The following is a 14,681-nucleotide window of genomic DNA, read 5'->3' on the forward strand; positions in this document are numbered from 1 at the left end:
AGTTCGAGTACGTTGATCTCTACAAGAAGTACAAGCTGGGCCTCACGACGTTTTCGCCTTTGGCGTACGGAACGCTGACGGGCAAATACAGCAGCGGCAAGCCCGAAGGCTCACGCTTCACCAAGCCAGCCTTCTCCAACCGCGTGATGGAACCTACCTACGACCAGCGCATTGAAGTCGCAGACAAGCTCAAGCCAATTGCAAAGGAACTGGGGTGCTCGCTGCCGCAGCTCGCCACGGCTTGGTGTGTGTCTAACGAACACGTATCGACGGTTCTCGTTGGCGCCAGCCGCCCTGAACAGCTTGACGAGAACCTGAAGGCGATCGAGTTCGTCGACAGGATTACCCCCGAAGTGAAGGCTAAGATCGACGCCATCTACAGCGTCGTCCCCACTGTGCCAGAGATGAACCCCCTCGCATTCCTGCGCAAGCGCCACCTGTAAACCTCTCTCTTCGTCGGGGCCAAACTGTCGGCTAATTGTGTCAAGCTCGCGATGCTAGTGACAAACAGCAGCGGCTCAGGAGTGCACAGGCCAATGGCCGTGGCAGCGAGATGCCTCTGGCCAGTGGGAACTTCGCAAGTGTGCACTCTGAAGGCCATCCGCCTCGAGGCACGCAGCCCGCGTTGGCAGTGGGCGCCGGCACGCGCTCACAACTGCATGAAGGACACTAAAACAGAAGAGTGAACAGAGAACTTCGGGAGTAGTTTGTATATCGTTTCAATTTCCTCATTAATCAACTTACCTCTTCGGAAACACCCCGGGACACAAACACGCGCTCAATTGAAGACTGCAATTGCCGTAAGCTCGGGAACATGTTTTTCAACTCAAGATCAATGCTAAGCGTAGCTGTTTGTGATTCTCATCCCTTCCCCATCTTGCTACGGGTTAGCACTACGCAGACCGGTCTACAAGTAGCGGGCTCGCAAGTCGGCAAACTTGTCATGCTGAGGTACACACGGTTCGAACTTGACGATCGCGTCGATTTTTCCCTTCACCTCCGGGGTGATCTTGTCCACGAATGCCAGCGACTTCAAGGTCTCCTCCAATTGCGACGGACGGCTCGCCCCCAGCAGAACGGTCGACACGTTCTCGTTCGCGACGCACCACGCAATAGAGAGTTGGGCGAGCGAACACCCGAGCTCCTTCGCGATGGGCTGCAGCTTGTCAGCCATCTCGATTTGCCCAGCGAAGTAGTTCTTTGAGATCGGAGGGCCCGCCTTGAGCTCAGTCGTAAGGCGAGATCCCTCCGAAGGCGCGCTGTATTTGCCTGTCAGAGTGCCCGAGGCCAGAGGCGACCACACGGTGAGGCCGAGCTTGTACTTCTTGTACAAATCCACGAACTCGTACTCGACCTTGTTGCGCTCGAAGATGTTGTACTGGGCTTGCTCGACGATAGGACGGATCAGCCTGAGGCGGTCGGCAATCTCGCACGCCTCCGCAAATTCCGAGGCGAGCCACTCGCTCGTTCCCCAGTAGAAGGCCCAACCTTGCTCGATGACGAAGTTCATGGCTCGGACGGTCTCTTCAATGGGAGTGAGTGCGTCGGGGCGGTGGCAGAAGACAACGTCGACGTAGTCGAGCTGCATGCGGCTCAGTGATGCCTTCAGACCTTCAACAATGTGCTTTCGGCACAGTCCTAGACTGTTGGGGGTGGCTTGATCTAGAGGTTTGGCGCCAGCAAACAGCTTGGCGCTTACCACCAGATCCTCTCGGCTCCAGACGCCCTCTTCGATGCCGCGCTTGATGGCGCCGCCCATGTTACGTTCGGCTAGCGTCTCGCCGTAGTTCTCAGCCGTGTCGAAGAAATTGACGCCGCCTTGGAACGCGGTGAGCATGATCTTGTACCAAGCGTCCACAGTGTAGTCGTCTTTGGCCCACATCCACGAGCCCAGCGAGAGTTTGGAGACCAGCAGGCCGGAGTCGCCCAGAAATCGGTGGGTCATCTTGGTCGCAGCGGTCTCGAGAGAGTTGCGGGCCATGACTATCGTGGCGTGGAGAGAGTTGTAAGCGCAAGGAAGTGAATTCAGCAATGAGCTGGGTCGAGGTGAATCCGGGTGCTTGCCATTGTGCTTTCCTAGACAAATACGCCCTGTCAGAGGAATGACGGTCGTTGAATTGACTAGCGAAGTCATCACCAGTAAGGGTAAAGTAATCATGACCACATTGAGACGGAGGGATCGAAGTGGAATGCAGGTTCAATGATATCCCAACTTGAAGCGATGAAGCTTGGCCTAAACAATTTGCGGGATTAGTTCATCTAGAGGAATGCTCACCAAGGACGGTTGGTTGGACCAGAGCACCGGATCGACCAAACATACACAAAGCCTCATTCCTCAATTTATCTTGTTGAGCACAACCCCGTTCAAGCCCCAGAACCACTATGGCACCGAACTCCGCTGTCTCCTCGTCGACCAAGATGACCCACCGCTTTCTTGGAGACTCGGGTCTGCTCGTGTCCAAGCTCGCTCTTGGTTCCTGGATGGACTACAACGACACGTACACGGTGGACGCCTGGTTCGACATGGTGAAGATCGCATTCGAGCACGGCGTCAACTTCTTCGACACGGCCGAAATGTACGGCGCCGGCCAAGCCGAATCGCTTCTGGGAGGTGCCATCAAGAAAGGCATCGAGGAAGGAATCTGGACGCGCGAGGATCTGGTCGTTTCTACGAAACTATTTACTGGGGATAAGGGCGTGATGCAAGGTGGACCAAACGGTGAAGGTGTGAGCCGCAAACACGTCGTGGAAGGCCTGAAGGCGTCGCTGCACCGGTTGCAACTCGACTACGTTGACGTCGTGTTCTGCCACCGCTTCGATGCATTCACCCCCATCGAGGAGACAGTCCGAGCCATGAACTTCGTCATCAACCAAGGCTGGGCCTTCTACTGGGGGACAAGCGAGTGGCTCGCCTCGGATATTGCCGAGGCGTGCTCGATCGCCGATCGGCTGGGCTTAATCCGCCCCATCGTCGAGCAACCTCAGTACAACATCTTGGAACGGAACAAGGTGGAGTACGAGTTCGTAAACCTGTACAAGAAGTACAAGCTGGGCTTGACAACGTGGTCGCCGTTGGCTTTCGGTACATTGACGGGCAAGTACAGCGATGGGAAGCCGGAAGGATCTCGCTATACGACTCCGATGTTCAAGGAGGGCAGCCCGTTGGCTGAGGGCTTCAGTGAGCGCGTGGAGATGGCGGATAAGCTCAAGCCGATCGCCAAAGAGCTGGGTATTTCTCTGGCGCAGATGTCAATCGCGTGGGCTGTTGCCAACGAGAACGTGTCGACTGTCCTCTTGGGCGCAAGCCGTCCTTCTCAACTTGAGGAGAACCTGAAGGCGCTGGAGTTTGTCGACAAGATCACGCCGGAGGTGAAGGCCAAGATTGACGAAGTCGTGACATTCGTGCCGTCGGCTCCCAAGCTAAACGATTTCGCACTTTTGCGTGGTCGTCACCTGTAGTAAATGGTCGTGGAGAAACTCTCAGTCCTTCCACGTCGGAGTTGTTTTCCTTTTCGTTTTTTCTCCAGCACTTTGCGCTGATATAAGTAGCTGGCTCCTCGACAAACTAATAACACTGAATTACGCTGACTATTCGTTTTACTTAGAAGTGACAAGTATTATACGCTTGTTCACTTGTTATCTTGATGAATGCAGCATGCAGAAGAAGAATACGCGAACCATATAACTAATACATTATACTACGTACTACTTAATTAAGTAAATAAAAATGTTAAATTCAACACCAGAGGAAAGCTCCCAGGTAGGTGCCGTAGAGGAAGGAATCTTCTTGGATATCATCGACTCGAAATGAAACTAAGTCTAATATTCGTCTCCAAAGCAATTGACAATGACTGTCGCCACATTTGTGTGATGTTTTGCGTGTTCTGCATACTTCGACAATAACGTGGATCCACGTCCTAAGTTCAGCAGTAGTCGAATTGCTGTGAGTGAGGTCGATGCCACGCTCTACTAGAGTTGGATGTCGAAGTCAACGCCTACATAAAAGAAAATAAACCCGTGTCAAAAGGGGAGGGTTCAAAGTACCAGCAAGAGGTTGCTTACCGTAGTGAACAAGTGGTAGATGTAGAATAAAAATGGTCCACACAAACAAATGGCCTTGCAACGTGCGTGCTTGGGTTTCCAACACAAATGCGAGTTGATGCAGCGGCGATATCCCGAATTTTCGTCGGAGCACAATCAGAAGCCCCACAAACCCTGTAAACTCAATTACGGCAAAAATGACGATGCTGGTCACCGTCTCCGTCAGTTTATGAGGCGTCCGAGATGCCGTCTGTGGGTACCATGGCGCTACTGACAAATGAAAGAGAACGGAGAGGTATGTTGCGTACAGAAGTGGCAAAGCATATTCAATGTACTCCGCTAGTAATAGGTATTCCGCGTGGAACAGAGCCTGAAGCGCGTCCCGAACAGTTTCTTCTTCTGCCTTTTGGGGTGAAATAGTACGCAACACACTATCCGAAGATGTTTTGGAGTTTAATCATATCATGGCTAGTACCTTTCTCGCGGCAGACATTCTGTGAGAAGCCACCTTTTCTTGATAACGTGACTCGGAGTTAAGCTTTGGTGTGCGGCCGATGGGGGCTACTTGACTCGGCTTTAGTGGTTGGGTGATAACGCTTGATTCAATTTTTGAACGTCGGGATGTTACAAGCTGTGACGAGGAGTAAATATGGCTGTCTCGCGTGGTTCTTGTAATGCAGTTCATGTAGATTATACTCTCGTTTGATAATGGAAGCGGGAACGGTGCAAACACACGAATTCGGCAGCCGCACATGTTCGCTAGTTGTTGGTCTTCAAACACGCCCCAAATCTTGCCAAGCAAGTCTCGTAGATAGTTGTGATTTTCAGGCTTGTCTGCTGTGACGGCTTGTTGGAAGATTGATCGGACGGCTATGACGACGTGGATGCTATCTAACGCGGTCATTATCAAGGTAGTGAAAGTCGATTTGGACATTTGCATGCAGATTGCAAGGTAGAAAACGTTGAAAACATCCACCGAGAAAACCACAATTGGTCCAACATATTCATGGAGACTCTCCGCTGCATGGGCTATAATTTGATTGTTTTGTCAGAAATTTGATGAGCGGCATGACGAAGATGAAAAAGGTCTGCTCTATCTCAGAAAGTCGATAGAACACTGCGGTAAAAACTGGATAGGATACTGCCACAATACCCTGTGCCATGATAATTAGCAGTAGCGCCTTGATCTGCTATCGAATTATTACTGACTCGATGATCAGGCGGGGTCCAATCGCTGCGATGGTAAAGGACCAAAAAATATGACAAAGAGCCCAACCAGGAGTGTATATCCAAAGGGGATTGGAAAGTGCCACGTTGCAGCTAAAGTCATCGCTAGCAGTACGTATGTGATTGCGTTCGCAATAGAGATCGCGATAGCTCCTGCACCTGTTATCGTTCACTCATTATCACTTCTCGAACCTGAGCGGCGACACCCATTGAGACAGCAAATGCGTCAAGCAGCAGTCGACCCCACAGTGCCGAATTTGCTCGCCAGCCATCCGATGGCGCTTTTAGAGGAACATAGTCGATTAGGATTGCAATCAATAGAGCAGGAATCGACGTCACTATACACACCACAACAGTACGGGCGACCGGTGTGCGTTCGTAGTAATCTCGGAAAGCAAGCAGGCGCTCGACCGAGTAGTGGCTTCGATGGCCGATTTGACTATGATGCCACGAGTTCGCGGCACGACGGTACATTCGCGTAAATACAGCGGTCTTCTCGTGTATGGTGCGTGTGGTCGGCTTTATCCTAAATCGATGAAAAAACATCAGTTCTAGTACACGGAGGTCAATCAAGCAACGATGCTGGCAAATGGCATCGAGATGGTCAACGCGAGACTATTCGCTTTATTTTTGTTGTTCACGTTTCGTCTCGACTGGGAGTGTTGTGTCCGACAAGACGCCCGCGCTAAAATAAAGCGTTTGCCATTGTACAGGCAGGCCACTATAATAATAACGCAGAGGAGATAGTTGTTGCCGATGTCGCCGACTCATTCAAACTCATTCACAGCAATTCGTCTCAAGAATACTACAGTTGAAGATTACATTGTTATAATTTATCGCTCGACGGCGTTGAAGACTCCGCGACGTAGGTTGTGAGTTGAGTTCGTCAGTCGAAGCTTGAAACACTATGTAGCGGCGGACAAAGGTTAAGAATGGGTTTTGGTGGTCCCCGATTCGACAGGAAGACAAGCCGCGATGAAAGTGCCTGAATGCGTTAACATGCATGCATGTGTTACCGAGAGTATTACTTTCCAACAATTTCATCTTAATTGCATTAGCAAGAATTCACACAACTACACACAACGCCGCTAAATTCGACGACGTCATAACGAATGCACAAGGTAGACGTGAGCTCGCACCCGATGTTCACCCGCTTACAGGTGACGGCCACGCAGAAGCGCGAAGTTGTCCATCTTGGAGACGGACGGCACGAACTTCACAACGTCATCAATCTTGGACTTTACTTCCGGCGTGATCTTGTCCACGTAGGCCAACGCCTTGAGGTTTTCCTCGAGCTGCGTCGGGCGGCTCGCGCCAATCAGAACAGTCGACGCGTGCTCGTTCGCGACAGCCCACGCGATGGACATCTGCGCCAGAGAAATACCCAGCTCTGCGGCGATCGGCTTGAGCTTATCCGCCATCTCCACGCGCTCACTGAAGCCCTCAGCCAACGGGCTGCCTTCCTTGAACATGGGACCCGTGTAGCGCGAACCCTCCGGCTTGCCGTCGCTGTACTTGCCCGTCAACGTACCGAACGCCAACGGCGACCACGTCGTCAAGCCCAGCTTGTACTTCTTGTACAGGTCTACGAACTCGTACTCCACCTTGCTGCGCACAAAGATGTTGTACTGAGCTTGCTCGACGATGGGGCGGATCATTCCCAGGCGGTCGGCGATCTCGCACGCCTCACGGATGTCGGAGGCGAGCCACTCGCTGGTCCCCCAGTAGAAGGCCCAGCCTTGGTTGATGACGAAGTTCATGGCTCGGACGGTCTCCTCGATGGGGGTGAAGGGCTCCGGGCGGTGCGAGAAGATCACGTCCACATACTCGAGGTCGAGGCGCTTGAGCGAAGCCTTGACGCCTTCGACAATGTGCTTGCGACTGTTGCCCTGGTCGTTCGGGCCCGAGTCGGTGAAGCCTTTGTAGCCGTTGAAGACCTTGGTGGAGATGACCAGGTCCTCCCGACTCCAGAGGCCCTCTGCGATGCCCTTCTTGATGGCGCCGCCCAGCAGCTCCTCGGCCTGGCCGTTGCCGTAGATCTCGGCCGTGTCGTAGAAGTTGACGCCGTGCTGGTGCGCGATCTTGACCATCTCGTACCAGCCGTCCACGGTGTACGTCTCGTCGTAAGACATCCAGGACCCGAGCGCGAGCTTGGACACGAGCAGACCGGAGTCGCCCAAAAAGCGGTGCGTCATCTTGGTCGACGAGGAGTCAGCTGCGTTCGGGGCCATTGCGGCGCTTGGTGGTACTGGGGGTTGGTGCTTGGGGGCTTGTGACGCACGAGGCAAAAGCGAAAGTGAGCTGCTCGTTTGACAAGCATCCGACTGACGTAGTAAGATCTTTGCTCCATTGACAGAACGGGGGTATCCTTAGTAATCACTTCCCTCTTACGTGGGTATCAATACAGCAAAATTGTATTGAAGCTGTTTTACGAAACCTACCCCGGTTTTGTCAGTCTGTCGCGTAATCGTGGGTCGAAATGATTGTCTCTTCAACCTGGCTCAGTTGAAATGAACGTCAAGCAGCCACTTCAACCTGGCTCAGCCACAGTCACAGCATGGCCAACCCGAGTTCCCCAGGTCTGCAGCTGGGCTAACACGGCATCGACGCCGTACAAGTCCTCAGCTGTAACGTCGGTGAAAAAAGCTGTGTGAGGGAAGAACGATCTCGGATTGACTGCTGTACGTTGAACAGTCGACGCGCGCTCAAGGTATCGGAGACCGGTCTCGAGCCACATGAATATACCGGCCACCAGAGTCGGGTTGGGTGTCCTCACACGCCCATCATACCGTACGCGAGTCAAGCTGTCGAATTCTTGGCGCAGCTGTTTCACGGCTTGCTCCAGCGCGCGTTGCTCTTCTCGCTGCTTCTTTCGATAGCGGGCTTGGCTGGCTTGAAGCCGCGCTCGTCGATCATCAGTCTTGCACTCAAAAAGCCTGCGTGGGGGCGCTACCTTTCGCGTCGATCGCCCCGCAATCGTATCGTTGATGTATTTTATTGGAGCTCGGAGCCCGACACCTTCGGTGCGCGACTGCATATTCTGAATGTCACCATGGTGCTTTGCTTGGACGCGTGGGACTACTGGCCTGACCAAGCAGTCACTGAGCCCTATCTTCGCACTTGTCGCGTGAGGGACCTTGAGACTTGCCATCGTGTGAGCGTGCGAATTTTGAAATGGCGATGATCATTCTTTGCTAATTATGAGTAGCTCTGAAGGAAGGCCCCCTCCGAGTTGACGATGCTATTGCCATCGGATATGGTAGAATATCATCAACTCTCCGACCTAACTTAAATTTTGTATTGCCTTTAATAGCCAAGCACAGCATTTTTTATTTATTTAGGCTAATCATCATACGTCTCTTTTGGATTTCGGCCAATCGATTTCGATAGGGGTAGGTGAGTCCGGTATGCTGGCAGATCCGACGTATCGCAAAATATGTATATGGCAATACAAATTCTAATATAATTGCATATCACACGCATATTTGTCATGTCTCCGACCGTCTCCGACCTGTACCGTCGTTCAGGTACACATGCACTCGTGTATGAGCGTACATGGTATAAATTTATTAATATCCCGCATTTTAAATATTAAAATGTGAATGCGTTAGGGCCTAGCAGGTCAGGCGTGCATTAATGATGAAGAACTTCATTTTATTTACGCTTTTATTTTAATATAGTGCTACTTGCAACGTGGCGGCAGGGTCGCTGGAGGCTGCCGGAGGGCGCGGCGTGACGCTTGCAGGTGCTCACCAAACGGGCAGCCTGCCAGCCGCCCTGCCGGGTAAGCCATCAAGATCGTCGGCGCAAACTGCTGCCCCCGCTGCCACTGCCGCCGCCTCCTCCTGCCTCCTCCTGCCGCCGCCTCCTGCCGACACCTCGTCGCCTCCTCCTGCCGCCACCGCCTCCTGCTGTCCACCCCGGCCTCGCTAGTGTTTTGGTACAGGTCGGAGCTGGTCGGAGGTCGGATAATTTATGGTATGGTTGGCGATTGGTCAGAGTAAACACCAGCATATGGTGTACAAGAACCTAGACAGCTCATGTTGACTCGGCTGCTCGTTCAGCTTCTGGCTATCATGGTACACACGAATGATCCCTGCAGTCGGTCTTGTCGATGGCAGGGGAGTTGTTGATCTGAAGTACACCAAACTGGTGCGGATATCGGCACCGTTAATCACAAGTCCTGGGATAGGGAGTGGTGTTTTCTTGATAACCGAGAACGAGCTGCTGCTTGGAAATACTGGAATCCAAGCCACGCCCAACATTGTTCTGCACAAACCATTGATGGCGTTTCCACCACCGACGGCAAGGTCCATGAGCGAGTTCTGGGACAAGCTCCGCTCGATGCTGGACGCCTCCAACGTATCTGGAACGGGACAGCGGAGCATCACGCGATGAATGTCTGCCGACGTGAACCTGACTGACTCGAGTCCACCGTTAAAGCGCCCCAGGTAGCACGGCACGGTTTGCAGCAATTTCCACTGTCCGTGCAACTGCGGGTGGCCGAAGGTGAGAAGTGCATGGATGAAGAGCGTGTGGTACAAGTTGCTCCCCAGCGCGAACCGATCCTCGCTCGGCATGTCCCACTCCACCTTGTCCAGATCAAGTCCACTAAGCCTTTCAATCTTGTTGAGAAAGCCAAGAACCGTGGATCGGTTGATACGCAGTCTAGCATCTGCCTCTCCGAGTGCAAACATCTTCAGCCAGCCTCCAAACCCTCCTGAATCAAGATCAGAGTCGCTGCGAATCAAGCTCTGTCTACAAATCGGGAGGTGGGTTGGTTGAAGCGCACAGGTTGGCTCTGCGAGTTCAGCGTCATCAGCGAGAAGAGAGGCGACGTAGCAACAGCTTCGGTCCTTGCAACTTTCACTACGATAGACTGCTTTGGTTGAGGTCGCAGTCGTCGATGGTGAGAGGCTGCAGCGACGCAACTAGCCGGTCACGTTTCTCTGGTGTTTCCACGAACAGTGTGATGACTTCCAGCACCAGATGAATTTCAATACAGTACTGCGCCTTGCTCATGGTGCGCACTTACTGGTTGGTTGCCGTTGAGCAAGCGCACATGGTCGACGCTGCGCACGTTGAGCACGGTGGTGACAGGCACGCTCAACGACGGTGAGACCGAAAACGACTGGAAGATATGCAGGTGGTCTGCAGACATGATGAACCATTCCTAGTGGAGAAGCGGCGTCGTACCGTCCTCAGCACCGTGAAAACTTGGCACGGCCGGCAAACGCGAGGGCGACATCAAGCACTTGTAAAGAGTGGCTTTCTCGAGCTGGTTCTGGTAACATCGTCGTGACTGCGTAGAGCGTCGTCGCCCTTGGCACGATTTGGATGCAGAGAACGTAGGCCACGACCGCTGCTTCATGATCGATCAGCGCGTAGCGATATTCACGAGCTTCAGCAGTGAATCTCTGGAAGTCCACGGGTTCCTCAACCTGCACCTCGTCATGATCTTCGTCGGCGATATCAGTCTCACGCTCAGTTTCTTTCCTATCGAGCTGGTGATCCAGTCGCAGAAGCAGCAATACATTCTTGATCATCGTAGCGCTTCGCATAACTGTGCGCCGAAATTGCTGCTGCATATCCACCATCTCCCGTAGATACCCCAGTAGATACCCCATGGGCAGCGATAATGACAAACCAAATGGGGGAAGAGGTACGCCAAGGCCCTCGTTTTGCGATGTATTATTTTTCATGGGCAAAAAGGGAGACCAAAGCGCATTCGTGGTGCGGATGCCAACTTTTCGATTGCAGTCTGCGTGTATTACATTGTCTAGGAGTTGTCGTGGTCATCGACCTAAAACTGTTTGTGGATCACACCAATCCCAACACGTGCGGGAGATCGGGTGATCCCCCAGCACGTCAAAGAGCGGCCTAATAAAGTCGATTTGCGTGCTAATCTGAGCCACGTGACGATCTGCTTCGTTCAGGAGGAAGCTGATGACGCACTTGCAGCGAAGCCTCTGGCCCAGAAGTCGATCGCGCACTTCGCCCCTGTCTTTAGGCTCAGGCACTAGACGCTGCAGAGTGAGTTCCGATACAGTTATGTTGATCCATGCAGTCGCCTCGATCACACCTTCGGTGACGAACCGGACTCGCTGCAGCTGAATGCTTGAGTCCTTGAAGCACAGCAAGAATGGCTGTAGCTGAGTCATCAGTGCGTCGACACCGTACAAGTCCTCGACTGTGGCTTCGGCAAAGGAAGATGGTCGAAAGCAGTACGATCTCGGCTGGTCTACACAGTAGCCGAAAATCTGTTCCGTCGCCGCCACGCGAACTGCGGAGTGAAAACGGGTGTGCAGCAACATGAATATCTCGATCACTTGACTGCTTGAACTATGTGTGGCTACCCCCTCACGCGTACGGTATGCTCGACGTGCCAAGCGGTTGACTTCTTGGCGTAGCTGTGTCACATTTTGCGCAAGTTCGAGCTGATACTGTCGCTGTTTGTTCCGATAGTGAGCTCTATTGAACCGGCACCGTTCTCTCTGAACACAGACCTTGTACTCAAAAAGCTCGCGCGTGGGTGGCTTCCCTTGCGCGCTTGGATTCGATCGCCTTTCTCCCATCTTCTCGTTGGTAAATGACGCTACAGAGCGAGCACTGTCCACCCATAGTGTCTTATCCGAAGTGTGATACCTTTCACTTGACTGATCAGCTCTGGAGTCCGCATTGATCGTGGATTGGCTGCCCAGGACAACTATTTTGCGAGCGGGCCTTGCAACAGCAGAAGCATGATACTTCGCTTGAATGCGTGGGAGTATTATCCCGACCAAATTGTCGCTCACAGCGAGACTTGTAGCTCGATGCGCCAGGTCGATCCGAGAACTTGCCATTATGCGCGTCGATTTTGAAGTGGTGGCGTTTTATCGTTGACAGGCACGACAAGCGCCTTGAAAACTGTAAACATTGTGGCTGGGGTTTCGCAGGGTAAACATGTTGGCAAAACGAGCTCGCAACAGATGGCACAGTATGTTCGGCTGCCAAAACTCTAATGTCGCAACACTTGAACTCTCGTCTGATTTACGATTTATAAAGCGCTTTTTGCGTCTTCTACATTTTCAAATGATGAAGTGCAACTCAGTTCGCATTAACCCTATATAAAAGATGAATATACTCCCTTTATTAAGAAACTGATGAGAGCGAGTGACGTATAGGGGAATTCATACCGAGGGGTGGAAGAATGCACCTCACATCAACTGGAGCTGGGAAGTCAAAATTCCCAGGTATTAAGCAGTTTCTCCACAGATCCATGGTGACACTTTTCATCAAAATGAATTCCGGGTCATCGGACTTACCTCTCTTCAGTAAGAACGTCAAGACTTCCAGAAAGCCGTAGTTCACTGCCGTCATCAATGCGGTGTTGATACTTGCATAAACGCATCAGGAAAAAGCATGTCGCCGACTTCAGCGCAGCCAGTCGCGGCGGCATCGCGGAATATGCGAGTAGCGTCGAACGGGTTTCCTCTATGCACGATAATCCGAATAATGTGGAAGTGGCGGTCATTGACTGCAATCTCCTGCGCTAGTGCCACGTCCGTCGCGGTGGGACTGCTGTAAATCAGTAAATCCGTCCATTCGCGACTGCTTTCTGCAAGGCCTCGCTGACGCTAAAACCACGCGGGGGTGCAACACTAGGGCAATCAACAAGTGGTTTTTCGTCGCAGCTATCTCCATAGTCGATTTGAAAAGCGATGAACAATGTCGTCTCCTAAGATTTTCATAGATATCGACGACTTCATCACCTATTACCAGAACATGGCACGGAAACCGGTCTCCTGTGGGGTTGACTTCTACTTATGAAGCCACTCCATCACTCTGACATAACCGTTGGTAGCGCGCCTCTGACGTGCACCCTTCGCTTAGTTCAGCATGAAGTCGCTTAAACGTGTTAAGTCCTTTGGCAGCAGCACCGTCCATAACTCTGCATTGTCCATGGGCGTGAAGTCACGTTGAAGCCGTCCCGTAAGTCGTCCCGTAAATTACGGCACGACTTACGGGGCGGCTTCAAGGTGAAGTTTACGGGGCGACCCGTCAACTAACAATTGCATTCGACAACGAGTGGCCATGAGGCCCTGGTCGGAACATATAGGTATTTACAGGGGGCAAACTTCATTGATTCACCAGCCAGGCTCGTGGGCGTGGTGAGGTGGGTTAGCTGTGAGCGAGCGAGCAAAATTGCGAGTGAGGCTCGGTGCCGCGAGCTTTAATCCTACCTATCCTAACCTACAGGTCTTGACCTGCCGAGGGATCAATCAGTCAACGTCAGGGACTTGCCGTTTGGAAAACCCACCATCCATCCTGGATGGCACACAATGAGCGACCTCGATTTGCGTTTTCAAAAACGCAAAAAGGATCGTTTTACATTATATCGATCTCGTTATAATCAAATCATCAAGGAGAACGATCGCTAGCTCCGATGCAGCTCGATTTATTAGCCGTCCTACATAGATCGATCTGCCCTTTTTATTGACCTCGTTTTATTAAATCGACCTCGATTTATTACAACTGGAGAAGAGCGCCAGGTGAAAACGACAAAGCGCTTGCAATGCGCAATGCATGTAAATACCTATATGTTCCGACCAGGGCCTCATGGCCACTCGTTGTCGAATGCAATTGTTAGTTGACGGGTCGCCCCGTAACTTCACCTTGAAGCCGCCCCGTAAGTCGTGCCGTAATTTACGGGACGACTTACGGGACGGCTTCAACGTGACTTCACGCCCATGGACATGCAGAGTTATGGACGGTGCTGCTGCCAAAGGACTTAACACGTTTAAGCGACTTCATGCTGAACTAAGCGAAGGGTGCACGTCAGAGGCGCGCTACCAACGGTTATGTCAGAGTGATGGAGTGGCTTCATAAGTAGAAGTCAACCCCACAGGAGACCGGTTTCCGTGCCATGTTCTGGTAATAGGTGATGAAGTCGTCGATATCTATGAAAATCTTAGGAGACGACATTGTTCATCGCTTTTCAAATCGACTATGGAGATAGCTGCGACGAAAAACCACTTGTTGATTGCCCTAGTGTTGCACCCCCGCGTGGTTTTAGCGTCAGCGAGGCCTTGCAGAAAGCAGTCGCGAATGGACGGATTTACTGATTTACAGCAGTCCCACCGCGACGGACGTGGCACTAGCGCAGGAGATTGCAGTCAATGACCGCCACTTCCACATTATTCGGATTATCGTGCATAGAGGAAACCCGTTCGACGCTACTCGCATATTCCGCGATGCCGCCGCGACTGGCTGCGCTGAAGTCGGCGACATGCTTTTTCCTGATGCGTTTATGCAAGTATCAACACCGCATTGATGACGGCAGTGAACTACGGCTTTCTGGAAGTCTTGACGTTCTTACTGAAGAGAGGTAAGTCCGATGACCCGGAATTCATTTTGATGAAAAGTGTCACCAT

At 52.2% G+C, this 14,681-nt stretch overlaps 1 protein-coding gene across 1 annotated transcript; it reads right to left on the bottom strand.

Annotated features, from left to right (window-relative positions):
* Positions 1-6,422: 6,422 nt before the first annotated feature.
* On the bottom strand, positions 6,423-9,965 carry IUM83_11454 (Voltage-gated potassium channel subunit beta; the record flags this gene model as incomplete). Its single annotated transcript, XM_067936014.1, has 2 exons — positions 6,423-7,537; positions 9,548-9,965. The coding sequence occupies 2 exons, from the start codon at positions 9,963-9,965 to the stop codon at positions 6,423-6,425; spliced, it is 1,533 nt and encodes a 510-aa protein (XP_067781719.1).
* Positions 9,966-14,681: the final 4,716 nt, after the last annotated feature.

Source organism: Phytophthora cinnamomi (assembly GCF_018691715.1).
Source record: "Phytophthora cinnamomi strain GKB4 chromosome Unknown Contig114, whole genome shotgun sequence".
Lineage (NCBI taxonomy): Eukaryota > Oomycota > Peronosporomycetes > Peronosporales > Peronosporaceae > Phytophthora > Phytophthora cinnamomi.